The sequence below is a fragment of the Phyllobates terribilis genome, unplaced genomic scaffold (assembly GCF_046119375.1).
Source record: "Phyllobates terribilis strain yellow unplaced genomic scaffold, ASM4611937v1 Scaffold_4__5_contigs__length_816908805, whole genome shotgun sequence".
In the NCBI taxonomy this organism is placed as follows: Eukaryota; Metazoa; Chordata; class Amphibia; order Anura; family Dendrobatidae; genus Phyllobates; species Phyllobates terribilis.
This window is the reverse complement of record NW_027362764.1, coordinates 140,408,687-140,423,299: the sequence shown is the minus strand read 5'-3', so window position 1 is coordinate 140,423,299 and position 14,613 is coordinate 140,408,687. Positions and strand designations below refer to the sequence as shown.

The 14,613-nt window shown below is 46.1% G+C and overlaps 1 protein-coding gene across 5 annotated transcripts in view; it reads left to right on the top strand.

Annotated features, from left to right (window-relative positions):
* Positions 1–14,613, top strand: part of LOC141265124 (ATP-binding cassette sub-family B member 5-like) — a 476,628-nt gene that overhangs the window by 443,839 nt on the left and 18,176 nt on the right. For all 5 annotated transcript variants that reach the window (XM_073677800.1, XM_073677797.1, XM_073677796.1 and 2 more), the window contains 3 exons: positions 2,798–2,954; positions 3,678–3,875; positions 4,739–4,945. In XM_073677800.1, the coding sequence (XP_073533901.1) occupies positions 2,798–2,954; positions 3,678–3,875; positions 4,739–4,945 (562 nt within the window). The remainder of the gene's footprint in view (positions 1–2,797; positions 2,955–3,677; positions 3,876–4,738; positions 4,946–14,613) is intronic.

Below are 14,613 nucleotides of genomic sequence, written 5' to 3'. Positions count from 1 at the left end.
AAGCTACCCTGCCAATGAATGTATCAAAGTAAATCTTTCTCTCTATTGAAGGTTTATGGGGTAGCATTTCTCTTTGTGGAGAGTGACAAGCTCCACAAGGACAAACGTTACCCTCAGACCCCACTCCAGAGCCTCTCATCTAGCCTAATCAGATCTCGTACTTTGCACTGATGAGGGGCAACCCACCGAAATACAATATTTGCAAATTGAGATTCTGGTTTGGCTTTTATCCTAAGTCATTATGCGAGATTTAGGATTTAGGATCACTGCTTCCAATAGGTGGCGCTAGAGTTCTAGTCCTTATCCTCTCTAAAGAGACAATTTGCATATCACTGTTGAAGAAAATGTTATTTGTCAGGAAGGAGTTAAAGGAGTTCTTTTAATATTGAGGGTCTATTGTTAGGATAGACCATCAAAATCAGATTGATGGATTTGTGAAGGTCTGAATCTGGACACACTGTTAATCATTTGTATGAAGGGTCTACATGACTAGTCAGAAGGGTTTGAAGGGTCAATAGTGCCATCTACCTGCATGCTGTTTCCTTAATAGCGTAGGGCAGGCTGCATTATACAATTCTGCAATCCACTTCAATAGGATAGCATTACAATACCCAGTCATGCTACTACTACAGTGTGCAGGTAGATGACATAGAGTAAATATTGAAAAGGATGTGGCACTTGCACAAGCTCCATGGACCCTTCAAACATCTGATGGATGTGAGTGTCAAGAGAGAGACCACCAGTGATCTAATATTGATGACAAGTACTAACAATAGGTAGCTATTCTGATCCTGGGAAATAATTTTAACAGTAAAATGTTCAGGTTTAACGCATAGGGCAGCGTGATATGTAAATTCAGTCCTGTTTTACAGATATTTGGAGAAATGTTGCCTCACACTTCATTCAAATGTTTTTCCCCTGTAGCAATGACCCCTTTTCAGACCAGACCCTACAACTCTTCCACTCCCATCCATAACCCTTCCATGCCCCCTTCAGCCTTTTCCACTTCCTCTCCATTGCTTCCTCCAAAGTTTTGGGGAGAATTTGATAGAAGCCTAGAAGATCTACCAACTCTTACAGGAGTCCAGGTTCATACAGAATGGTGCAGAACTAATGTCAACTTTGAGTATTAATGATCCAGTCCTTGTTATCTAGTGCCCATTTAAGCAAAGAAAAATTAACTTCAGATTTTTTCTAGAAGAAAAGATCCTCCAGAATTGTTGCCAAATGTGCATTGCAAGTATTTACAAAAATGGACATGTCTTCCCAAAGGAAATCCGTCACAACTAGCACCCCAAACTATTTTAAAGAGCTACATGCAGCTATAAAGACAAGTCCATTAATATCATTACATGGCCAATCAGTTTCTCAGTTACTGAGAAATCAGTGTTTGAATTGATATGCAAATGAGGCTGAAGAACTATGGTAGATCTGAAGTCTCTCTCATTCCAGTGATATTCTCCTCCCAGCGACATCTCCTCCTCCAGGGAATGAGGTGAGAAGGCAGAAGAGCTATAAATGCAGCGCCCACCCCACTGCACTTGTAACTCATTCATATAAAATATCAACTACAAGAAAGATTAGGATTTAATTAGCATTATAGCACCTTTACAAGCATTCCATTAGTTTGAAGTAGAAAATCCTGATGACAGGTTCTCTTTAAGTGGTTCAATGAGTAAATGCTCAGACAAAGAAGTTTTAAATCTCTTCAGGAGTGATATCAAATGTGACTCAACTACTTAAATATATGTCTGAACCTAAGATAAAAAGAAATGAACAAATACCCTAAAGTAAATAAATAAATAAAAAGTAATAGTAATAGTACATGTAAATAAGCCAGGATACTTAGTTGACACTATTTTGATCAAAAGAGTGTAAAAGCCATCCCACTGCGACAAGGTGTACCCAATCAGGATGGTCCCTAACTCTTGTAGTTCATCTCGCTATGTGCCAGGAGACCTCAAAATAGACAAAGGCAAAGCAGGACCCAACCCTGACTGTTTCACCACCTGCCTATGGAACGCTATATAGACGGAATACACAATCCAACAAGGGGGAGCCACCTCCCTGTATGTACCAAGTACAAGAAACTAAAGCAAAACCAAGGAAATGGCTCTGCACACGCTGGAATAAGTGCATTGTGTAGGTGAACTTTAACACTGTGGCCATTTAACAGTCATGCTCTGTCTGTTAAATAGCCACAGTGGGAATGTGCACCTACATATTGCACTTACACCATTTCATCGGTTTTGCTTAAATGTAAGTGTTCCCCATCTCGACTTGTCAAAAAGACTCTATAAAATATGTTTGAGAATATATTTAAAGCACCACTCCAGTGTTTTTTATTGCAGTGCCGGAGTGGTGCTAGAAGATGCCTGCATCTAATATTATACTCACCACCCACTGTCTGCAGCTCTTCCCTGCATCGCTCCACTCCCACGGCGCTTTCTTATGACTGCAACTTCTGAGTGACCAGAAGTCAGATAAAACTGTCACAAACTTTCAATGCAAGTCTACGAGAGCCTTCTTGTGGTTGTCATAGACTTACACTGAAAAGTGACCTCCAGCTCGCTCCAGAAAATACTGGAGCAATCCAGCAGTTCTGACAGCTGGAGACTGACAGGAGCAGAGCGGATAAAAGATGAAGACGGCAGCTGGTACATATAAGACTGGGGGAAGGGTCATTACATTAGTGGCACCACTCCAGAGCTGCAATAAAAAAACACTGGAGCGGTGCTATAAATATTTCATTCCACAGTGGAATCCTTAATGCTTTGTTTTTTGTCTTCTTACACAGTGTATTCTTCATGTTAACCTATGGAGCCATGGCAATAGGCCAAACATTATCATTTGCTCCTGACTACTCTCAAGCCAAATCTGCAGCCTCCCACCTTTTTATTTTGTTTAATCGAGAACCGGCTATTGACAGCTACAGTTTACAAGGACAAAAACCAGTAAGCATTTATTAGAGAATATATTACATTTGCTTGTTTGCTTTTTATCTATCAGATGAGAAAAGCTGATGATAAGTTCTAAGCTAGTCCAGCTAAAAATATGTGAATTTTTATTGTATTTGCACCTGTTTTTTTTTGTTTTTTTTGTATGTTGTGACTTTTTTGTTTTTGTCATATTCATCCTTCTATTTGAGTCTTTTTTAATCCATTTTACAGGTGTTCAGTTCACCTGTTTGTTTATGTTTTTGTTGGCCACTCGTGGGTGAAGTTTAGAGTTTCCATTTGTTTTCATCTGATTCATCATTTGTGACTTTTTTCAAAAAGATGCAAAATTTTTCGTAAATGTACCCCAGTCCCCAACTCTGGAGAGATTTTATGTACATTTAAAAATTTGGTGCAGTTTTTTCAACATTTTAGTGGAGCATGCAAAAAGAATAAAGAGAAATTTTTATTTTGCACAAAATTCATGAACCATTCATGGATTTTTTTTTAAAACTTCAGTGCACGAAGTGTCTGCAAATACCACTAGACAACAAAAAAAATATAAGTAACTTAAAAAAATTACAAATGACCAATTGAGCCCATAGTCCCTCCTGTGCTGGTTTTTCAAAGTATTCCTGCTCTGAAATGTTGCAGACTGATTCATGCTGCTTTTGGTTTGGGCGGCATGAATCTAATGACAGGTTCCCTTTAAGGTATTTCTTTCTTTTTTACTCACTTTAGGATAATTGGCAAGGAAATATAGAGCTACAGCAGATATCGTTCAATTATCCATCTCGTCCAGATGTGTCTGTACTACAAGATCTATCTGTTACTATACAGAGTGGGCAAACTGTGGCATTTGTGGGGAGCAGTGGATGTGGGAAAAGCACCTCTGTCCAACTCTTGCAGAGGTTCTATGACCCTTGTCTAGGAGCTGTGGTAAGATTAGTTTGCAAATATATCTACATCATAAATTACAATTTTACTGGCTTCTATATTTAGATAATGTCTGATTTTATTTTTTAAGGTATTTTCCCAATAAACACATTAATGATTAATCAACAGAATAGCTGAGACGATCACCAATCTCAAGAATGGGAGTCCCAAGGTTAATAAACAAGCATAACCTCACCCTTAGGCCTCATTCACATTTCCAATTTTTCCTCGTACAAGAAAAATGGGCCAATTATCTTGATCAAACTTGGATCAGAGTTTTATCAGAGTGTGGTCCGAGTGTCAGCCATTTTTCTTGTACGTGGAGAAATTAAAAAAAGTTTCTCCACCTCCTCCATTCTGACAGACCGCACTTTGATGTCAACTAAGTGCGGTCCAATTTTTTCATGGACCCATTGACTTGCATTGCTGATTTTAATCTGATCAAAATCGAACATCTTGCTGCGGTTTTTGGTCTGAGGAAAATCAAGAACATGTGAATGGCCCCATAGACGATCACAGGTACGAGTTCTATCCATAAAAAATATTGATAGCATTTGTACATGAAAATCAGATGTCTGAATGAGCATTAATTCACAGTTTAAGTGAGTGGTGGTCCCACATGTGCACAACCCCTCGCTATAGACCCATGGAAGTAAATGGAGCATGCGTAGTCTATCTTCTATCACAAAAGGGACTTTGGGACCGTCATTCGAAATAATGGTGGAGGTACCAACAATCAGATCCCCAGTGATCAGCTTTCATGTGGAAAGGTGTTATATATATTTAGTGGGAAAATCCCTTTAATCTATTGATGACTACAAGGCAATCATGATCTAAATCGTGTGCATTTTCTGTGGATTTTTTAGTTGTTCGATAACGCTAACATAAAAGACTTCAATGTGCAATGGCTTCGATCACAAATTGGAATTGTGTCCCAAGAGCCTATACTATTTGACTGCAGTATTGCTGAGAACATTGCCTATGGGGACAACACTCGGGAAGTGCCTATGGAGGAAATACAGCGAGCCGCGAAAGCTGCAAATATCCATTCGTTCATAGACGAGCTGCCAGAGGTAAAAATGCCCAATGGCTGTGATCATTCTAATGAAAAAAATGTTTCTCCTATAAATGTAGTTCTTAACAGGAACAAATCATGCTTATGATATATGGATATGTTAGCTTTTATAGAGGATTATCGCTTTTCATGCATACAATGGTATGAAAAAACATTTGCCCCCTTCTTGATTTCTTATTCTTTATAGTGATGAGCGAGCACTAAAATGGTTGGGTTCTCGGTGGTCGGGTTGAGCAAATCATAATGCTCTGGTGCTCGACCTGAGCAATGAGCGCAATGTAAGTCAGTGGGAAACTCGAGCATTTTTCTGGCGGCCTCCTCCCCGGAGGTCTGCAGGGGGCCTAAAAATTGCCCATACAGATGGAAAAAGTGCTCAAATGACATGGGGAAACGCATGAGGAAGACCTCTTGAAGCATTTCTAACTCCCATGTCACTGCTGTCAACAACGTTGTCAGAGTATTATGCCATTTTTAAGGACTCACAATAAAACATACAAAACAAAGCTAAAATGGATTTTCCTGGAAAAAATGTTAAGGGAGATTCTTTCCAGGCTAATAAATTATATTTAAGGCAACATAAATAACCCCAAGAAAAAATGCTCCTCCACACCTTGGGCTTTGTGCACACATAGCGTTTTTGATACAATTTTGCACTTTTGCATTGCTTTCAACGGTGAAAAGTACATTCCCTGGCAAATGTCATTTTAACATCTTACTACCTTATCTGGCCATGTGGTATGTGAGACAAGATCAGAAACATCCATACAGTGCTTAAAATACATGGGAACAGCATGGGGAAGACCCCTAGAAGTATCTCTGACTCCCAGGTCACTGCCTAAAACCGTGTTCATCAGACGTGATGCTATATTACTGCGATAATACAGACATTTTTGGCAACGTGGCAAATATTAAACTCCATTTAAAAATCGGCAATGTGCGTGGCAAGGGACGGGGAAGTGAACATGATGATGGTGCACGCAAAGGCCGAGGCCGTGGACAAGATGAAACTGTGCCTGCTGAGGGAGCACAACAAGCACTCATATCATATCGACCTAGATTCCTGTCCCACTTTCTAGGGGGCAGCGGAATACCACTCTTGAAGCCAGACCAGTGTGAAAAGGTTATTGGTTGGATAGCAGGTAAAAAATAATGCTTCTAGTCCATTTGCAACTACCACCACCTTGTCTTCCACATGGTTCAGTCTCAATAGCCTTGAGTCTGGACCACATTATTATTACTTATTATTAGAGTGCCTTACATGTGAAAAAGGGGTATACATAGGAAAAACAATTACGATAATCTTGAACAAAAACGTGATAGCAACTGGTACAGGAGGAGAAAGGACCCTGCCATCGAGGGCTAACAGTCCACAAGGGATGGGTGAGGAATAAAATACAGTAGGTGAGCGTATAGCTGGTCATGTAGCAGTATGGGGGAAAGAGAGGGTTACTGCAGGTTGTACGCTTGTCAGAAGAAGTGGGTCTCCAGGTTCCTTTTGAAGGTTTCAAAAGTAGGTGAGAGTCTGATATGTTGGGGTAGAGAGTTCCAGAGTAGGCGGGATGCACAGGAGAAATCTTGTATGCTATTGTGGGAAGAGGAGATAAGAGAAGAGTGGAGAAGGAGATCTTGTGAGGATCAGAGGTTGCGTGCAGATAAGTACTGTAAAGCCCCCGTCTTACATAGCGAGATCGCTAGTGAGATCGCTGCTGTGTCACGCTTTTGGTGACGCAACAGCGACCTCACTAGCGATGTCGCTATGTGTGACACTTTGCAACGATCAGGCCCCTGCTGTGAGGTCGCTGATCGCTGCAAAGTGTCCTGGACCATTTTTTGGTCGTTGCTCTCCCGCTGGTCAGCACACATCGCTGTGTGTGACCAGCGGGAGCAGCGATCAGGCTGGTAACTATGGTAAACATCGGGTTACTAGGGGCACACGCGCACTTAGTAACCCGCTGTTTATCATGGTTACGAGCCTGCTAAAGTGAGCGGTAACCTCCCGCTCACTGTAGCAGAGTGGTAACCATGATAAACAACGGGTTACTAGGAGCGCGTGTGCCCCTAGTAACCCGATGTTTACCATAGTTACCAGCCTGCTCCTGCTTCAGCAGGCTCGTAACTAGGAGCAGGACATCGTTGGTGAGCCTGCCTGTTTGACAGCTCACCAGCGACCACATAGCGACGCAGCAACAATCCCTGACAGGTCGTATCGTTGTCGGGATCGTTGCAGCATCGCTAAGTGTGACGGGGCCTTAAAACTAGGTGACAGATGTATGAAGGAGACAGGTTGTGGGATGGCTTTGCATGCCAAGGTTAGGGTTTTCAACTGGAGTCTCTAAGCAATGGGGACCTAGTGAAGGAATTGACAGAGAGGAGGTGATAGGTGGATTAGTTGGGCAGCAGAGTTTAGGATAGATGCGAGGGGTGCAAGAGTGTTACAAGGGAGGACACAGAGCAGGAGCTTGCAGTAGTTGAGGCAGAAGATGATGTGAGCATGCACTAGTGTTTTTGCAGATTCTTGTTTGAGGAATGTGCACATTTTTTTTTACTTGGACTCAGCATATTCCTCATCTTGATTCTCTTTCTTCCTACCAAGCCGATTGCCCAGAGACAACTCATCCCACACTTGAACACTCCAAAGAGCTGTTCTGTTAATCTTTCCATTTATACATTCTGGACTCTGACTCGGTGCAATTCTAGCGGGGCAAGTAGCGATGCCCAAATATTTGAGCAGCCATAATTGGGAAAGTGCAATTACTGTCGCAAGAGATGGATGATGATGAGACACAATGGACAGAAAGTCAGGAGTAGAACGTGGGTGCGGAAGTGTAAGACGAGGTGGAGAACAATGAAGTCGATGGGTTGAATGCCAGGGTCCAGGCGAAGATGTCGCCCACCCTGAACCTGTTGTTGCACACTTGCAACCATCGCCATCAGCAAACACTTCCTCGTCCTTGTCCCAGCCCAGCGTTCAATTGTCTCTACCCCAGTCCTTGGAACGCAAGCACATATACACATCCACCCACCCACAGGTCACAATATTAAACTGCCACATTTCTCGACTGCTTTAACTAGAAATTTTGCCTTTTAGGCTCGTGGAGGCCGAAGCTTTCCACGACCTCATGGCGGCGTCTGTTCATTGATACTCGATCCCCAGCCATCACTATTTCTCCCGGTGTGGCAACTCCACCTTACACAAGCACATGTTCCAGAATATTTCCCATTGTTACGCTCATTCCTAGACTGTTTGGAGTGAGCGTGGTCTGTGGTCCCACTGGGCCACGAACCAAGGAGTGCCTGGAGAGGTGTGACCAGACTACGGACACACGGCGGTAGCCATCGCCTTGACGTCCTCTTTAACCATTCTTATTAGAGATGGAAGATACCTGCTCCGGGACAGTCTTTAGTCTGTTCTCTAAGATGACACATCTAGGAGGCTGGGTGGTACCTGAAGCCAGATCATTGGTACAATCATCAGTACTGTGTGGGGACAGCACCTCTGCTTCCTTTCCTTTGGAGACTTCAGCACACAGCGATTCGGTGACTAGCAGATCTGGCAAAGAAGATGAAGACATTGCTGACTGACCTGGAGGTTTGGGGACCGGACACCCTTTGTAACTCAGCAATCCCCCAGGAAACACCCTGCTGGGTCTCCAGACCTGAGCGGGCACTAGAGCTCTAGGCTCTGAACGACCTGTGGGCATACCAGACAGCACCTCAAATGTAATCTTCTACATGTGTAATGCACCTATATGGAGCTTAATTTGTACAGACATACTTTGACTGTTTCTGAGAAGGGCTCATCCTTCCCCTGACAATGCCCAAACCGGATTCTGGAGTAGACAGGAATCAGACACCGACTCTTTACAGCTTTCAGCCCAAAACTTCCAGTTAAACTGAGGCCTCCACTTGCCACGGAGACAGTCACAGTCGTCTGTGGAAAGGAAACACTAGCGCCAATGGCAGCCTCTCCTACTGACCCAAGGCTTGGGGACTCCCCAAACTTCGCAGAACAAAGACAATTAGGGTGTTCCATACTACTGCAGCAGTACTGCAATCCAGTTTTACGACTAAGTTCCGGCGTCTGCTTCGCCAGAGAAACACTGTCAACCTTCATGGATTCTGCATGGGTAGCTGCCTCTACAGGCTGGTTAACAGGAGGTCTTTGAGAGGACAGTACCTGACGTGACAGTTTTCCTCTATGACTCGCTCGTCTGGACTGCCTCTTAGAGTTGGGAAGGGAAGTATTCTGCTTAGTCTGCCAAACACTGTCATCCCTTGTGGATTCTGCAGGGGTAGCTGCCTCTTCAGGCTGGGAAACAGGTGGGCTTCCATCGCGTGTCACCCATCTGGACTGCTCCAGGATATTGTGAGAGGAAGTATTCACACATGGTCAGAGTCATCGAAGACCATTAGAAAGGTGACCAGGAAGGCCTGCAGGTCAGAGATGATAGGATCCCTTACTTCCCATAGGGGGGTAACCCAAATCAAGGCATCATCAGCTAGGTAGGACATCAGAAATGCCACTTTAACCTGATCGGTGGGAAAATAATTAGCATAGAATCTGAAATCCAGCATGCATTGCTCCACGAACACACGGCTTTGTTTTGGATCCCCATGGTAGCGTGGTGGATCCGCGTGAATGAATGCTTATTAGTGATGATCGAGGACTAAAATGCTTGGGTACTCGTTGTTCGAGTCGATCAAATTGGAATGCTAGAGTGCTTGGACCGAGTAATGAGCCCAATGTAGGTCTATGGGAAGCTCGAGCAATTTTCCGGCAGCTCCCCCCGGCGGTCTGCAGAGGGCCAAAAAATTGAACAAATCGATGGGAACTAGTGGTGAGCAAGCAATAAAATGCTCGGGTGCTCGAAGCTCGGGCCGAGCTCACCGTGATACTCGGGTGCTCGACCCGAACAACGAGCCCAATGTTAGTCTATGGGAGACCCGAGCATTTTTGCAGCGGCACCCCTGAAAGCCTAAAAAGTGCCCAAAACGATAGTGACAGTGCTCAAAAGACATGAGGACAGCATGGGCATCGCCCCAGGAAGCATTTATGACCCCCAGGTCACTGTTGTCAACAACGTGGTCAAAGGTATTAAGCCACTTTTACGGGCTCACAAGAAAAAGTTCAAAAACAAAACTGAAATGGTTTTCCTGTGAAATATGTTAAGGAACTTCCTTTCCACGGTAAAGACTTGTGTATAAGGTAAAATAAATAACCAAAAACAAAAATACTCCTCCACACCTTGGGCTATGTTCACAAGTAGCATTTTTTATACGTTTTTGCACTTTTGTATTGCTTTCAACCGTGACAAATGCATTCACTGGGAAATGTCATTTTAACATTTTACAATCTTATCTGGCCATGTGCTGTGTGACACATGCATACAGTGCTGAAAAGACATGGGAACAACATGGGGAAGACCCCTGGAAGCATCTCTGACACCCAGGTCACTGCCTAAAAGTGTACCCATCAGAAGTGATCCTTGCCGCATCAGAAGATGCAGACTTGCAACTATCCCCGTGCAAGTCCTTGTCCCAGGGCAGTGTTCAATTGCACCTCCCCCATTCCTTGCAATGCAAGCGCAAGTATGCAGCCTGCCACCCACCCACCCCCAGGTTGCAATACCATACTGCTAGCTTGCACTTGAAATGGGGCCTTTTAGTTTGGAGGAGGTCGAAGCTGGCCACTACCTCATGGCTGCTTCTGCAGCAAGGTATCCATACTCAGTCCCCAGCCGTCCGGTGGCCGGGTGTCCACGCTCGGTCCCCAGCTGCCAGGGGGCGGCCGTGTGTCCATACTCGGTCCCCAGCCGCCCCGCGGCCGGGTATCCACACACGGTCCCCAGCCGCCTGGGGGCGGCCGGGTGTCCATAAACGGTCCCCAGCCGCCCCTATTTCTCCTGGGAACTTCCCCCACACTTTTCTTAGCCTGGCCTGCTTTAGGGCAGCATTGGATGAGCCCACCAGAGAACCAGACTCCTCCCGTGGGCCCTGGCTTCTCCATCAGGGGAGTTTAGAGTGCTAAGGTGAGGAGCATGATGATGATGATAGAAGTTAGCATCTGCTTTTTTTTCTTGGAATTCAAGCGTAAGTGTGCAACCTGCCACCCCCAGGCTGCAATACCATACTGCTAGCTTGCACTTGAAATGGGGCCTTTTAGTTTGGAGGAGGCTGAAGCTGGCTGCTACCTCATGGCTGCTTTGGCAGCGAGGTATCCATACTCAGTCCCCAGCCGCCCCTATTTCTCCTGGGAGCTTCCCCCACACTTTTCTTAGCCTGGCCTGCTTTAGGGCTGCATTGGACGAGCCCACCAGAGAACCAGACTCCTCCGGTGGGCCCTGGCTTCTCCATCAGGGGAGTTGAGAGTGCCAAGGTGAGGAGCATGATGATGATGATTGAAGTTAGCATCTGCTTTGTTTTCTTGGAATGCAAGCGTAAGTGCAACCTGCCACCCACCCACCCCCAGGCTGTAATACCATACTGCTAGCTTGCTTGCACTTGAAATTGGGCCTTTTAGGCATGTGGAGGCAGACGCCGGCCACCAATGTCATGGCTGTGTCGGCGACCTGGTATCCATACTCAGTCCCCAGCCGCCCAGCGGCCGGGTGTCCACGCTCAGTCCCCAGCTGCCAGGGGGCGGCCAGGAGTCCATACTCGGTCCCCAGCCGCCCCGTGGCCCGGTGTCCACACACGGTCCCCAGCCACCTGGGGGCGGCCGGGTGCCATAAACGGTCCCCAGCCGCCCCTATTTCTCCTTGAAACTCCCCCCACACGTTTCTTAGCCTGGCCTGCTTTAGGGCAGTATTGGACGAGCCCACCAGAGAACCAGACTCCTCCGGTGGGCCCTAGCATCTCCATCAGGGGAGTTGAGAGTGCCAAGGTGAGGAGCATGATGATGATGATAGAAGTTAGCATCTGCTTTGTTTTCTTGGAATGCAAGCCTAAGTGTGCAACCTGCCACCCACCCACCCTCAGGCTGCAATACCATACTGCTAGCTTGCTTGCACTTGAAATTCGGCCTTTTAGGCATGTGGAGGTGTACGCCAGCCACCATGTCATGGCTGCGTTGGCGGCCTGGTATCCATACTCAGTCCCCAGCCGCCAGGGGGTGGCCGGTTGTCCATACTCGGTCCCCAGCCGCCCCGCGGCCGGGTGTCCACACATGGTCCCCAGCCGCCTGGGGGCGGCCGGGTGTCCATAAACAGTCCCCAGCCACCCCTATTTCTCCTTGGAACTTCCCCCCACACTTTTCTTAGCCCGGCCTGCTTTATGGCAGCATTGGACGAGCCCACCAGAGAAGCAGACTCCTCTGGTGGGCCCTGGCTTCTCCATCAGGGGAGTTGAGAGTGCCAAGGTGAGGAGCATGATGATGATGATAGAAATTAGCATCTGCTTTGTTTTCTTGGAATGCAAGCGCATGTATGTAGTAGCGGCTAGACCTGAGGTGGTCAGCGTTTTGGCATATCCTACCTCCTCAGAGGATTGCTGGATGTTTTCCTGCTACTATTCCAGTTCTATGACTCCCGTTAAAACAAAGCTTCAGGTGATGAATGGTGGATGAGGTGGTGGCAAAGGAGAAACAGGGATCATTCACATCAATATCAGGCCAGTCAACCACACATGTCTTGTAGGATATGTTTCTGTACCAAAAGGAGCGGTTCGGCTACACAGTTATAGGGCATGCAGTGAGTGCAATGCCTACCAAATATTTCGAAGCACTCCAATGCCCCTTGGAAGTGACATGGATGTCAGAGGGCCTTAACTAAACCGTTTTTTCCATTTATAGCAACTGGGTCTCCTGTGCACTTTTGGCCTAAGCAGTGAATGGAAGGCTTTCCAAAAATTATGAGGAACTGCAATGCCGCTTGAAACAGATGTGGATTACAGCATACTAAAAACATTTTATCTATTGGGGAGTGGGCCTCCCTTAGTGTTCGCCTATGCATTGAAAAGCAAAAGCTGACTAAAATTAGGAGGAAATGCAATGCCCGTTGGAAGAATGGTGGAGGTCGCAGTGGAATAAAAAGACAATATCAATGCCCCTTGGAAAAGTGGTGGAGGTCGCAGTAGCTTAACAAGACCGTTTTCATGCCCCTTACAAGAGCCATGCAGTACAGCATATTAAAAACATTATTCTCATTATTGGGGAGTGGGTCTCCCATAGTCTTTGCCTATGCATTCCAAGCAAAAGCTGCCAAAAATTAGGACGGAGGAACTTGCAATGCTGGCAACACGGACCACGGTCACCCTGGTGGTATAGTGGTGGTGGAGGCTGAGGATAAGGAGAAGAGCAAAATACAGCCGAAATGAGAAAGCATATACCCATGTGTGGGTGTGAAGCGGTTCATGGGAATACACCTCCCGAAATAACACAGTGGATTTGACTTTATGTTACTCTGCTGTCATTTGGTGGTGATGAGAAGTCTGGCCCAATCCATCCCTTGTTCATTTTGATAAGGGTCAGCTTGTCAGCATTGTCAGTTGACAGGCGAGTGCACTTATCAGTTATAATTCCCCCAGCGGCACTAAAAACACGCTCCGATAACACGCTAGCGGCAGGGCAGGCCAGGACCTCCAAGGCGTACAGAGTGAGTTCATTCTAAGTATCCAGCTTGGATACCCAATAATTAAAAGGCACAGAGGAATCACGGAGGATGCTTGTGCGGTCGGCAAGGTACTCCCTCACCATCTTTTGAAACTTTCCTCTCCTTGTGATAGTACCCCGCGCCTCAGGGCCTATAAGCTGGGCGGGTCTCAGAAAACTGAGAATGTTTACAGTGTTCCCCTGCCTCTGCTGGATTGGAGTTGCGTCTCTCTCGCCTGTACGCCTTGGTTGGTCAACGAACTGTGACCTCTGCCGCTAACGTGTTCAGATGGGAATTTTTTTAACAGTTCTGCAGCAAGGGCCTTCTGGTACTGCCACATTTTTGAAGACCTCTTCACCTCAGGAATAAGAGAGTGAAAGTTCTCCTTGTAGCGGGGGTCTAAAAGTGTCACCAACCAGTAATGACTGTCACCCAACATTTTGACAACGAGAGGGTCACGGTTAAGGCACCGTAACATAAAGTCAGCCATGCGTGCCAGACTGGTAACGGGCAAGACTTCCGTGTCCTCACCAAGATGCCGACTTACCATGCTCTCCTCCTCCTCCTCCACCCCCCTGTCCTCAGGCAACCTACGCTGAACCGACTGTATGACAGTTGTACAGGTAATACCGTCTGCATGATACCAGCTCCTGTTCTGGGCTGGGCTGTGTGTAATCGCCCATTACGGCTTCTTGATCCATCTCATCATACTCTGGCTGCAATGCCTCCTCTTTAATTCTCTGCAGAGAGCGTTGCAAAAGACAGACAAGTGGGATGCTGACGCTAATGATGGCGTCTTCGCCACTCACCATCTTGGTGGACTCCTCAAAGTTTGTCAGGATGGTATATATGTCACACATCCAGGTCCACTCCTGAGGTCTTATGTGTGGAGTCTGACCTGAATATCGACGGCCTTGTTGCAGTTGGTACTCCACAACGGCTCTCTTCTGCTCACAAATCCTTTGCAACATGTGGAGGGTAGAGTTCCAACATGTGGGGACATCACACACTAGTCGGTGCGGAAGCTGCAAATGCTGCTGCAACACAGCAAGGGCGGCGGAAGCTGTAGCCGACTTCC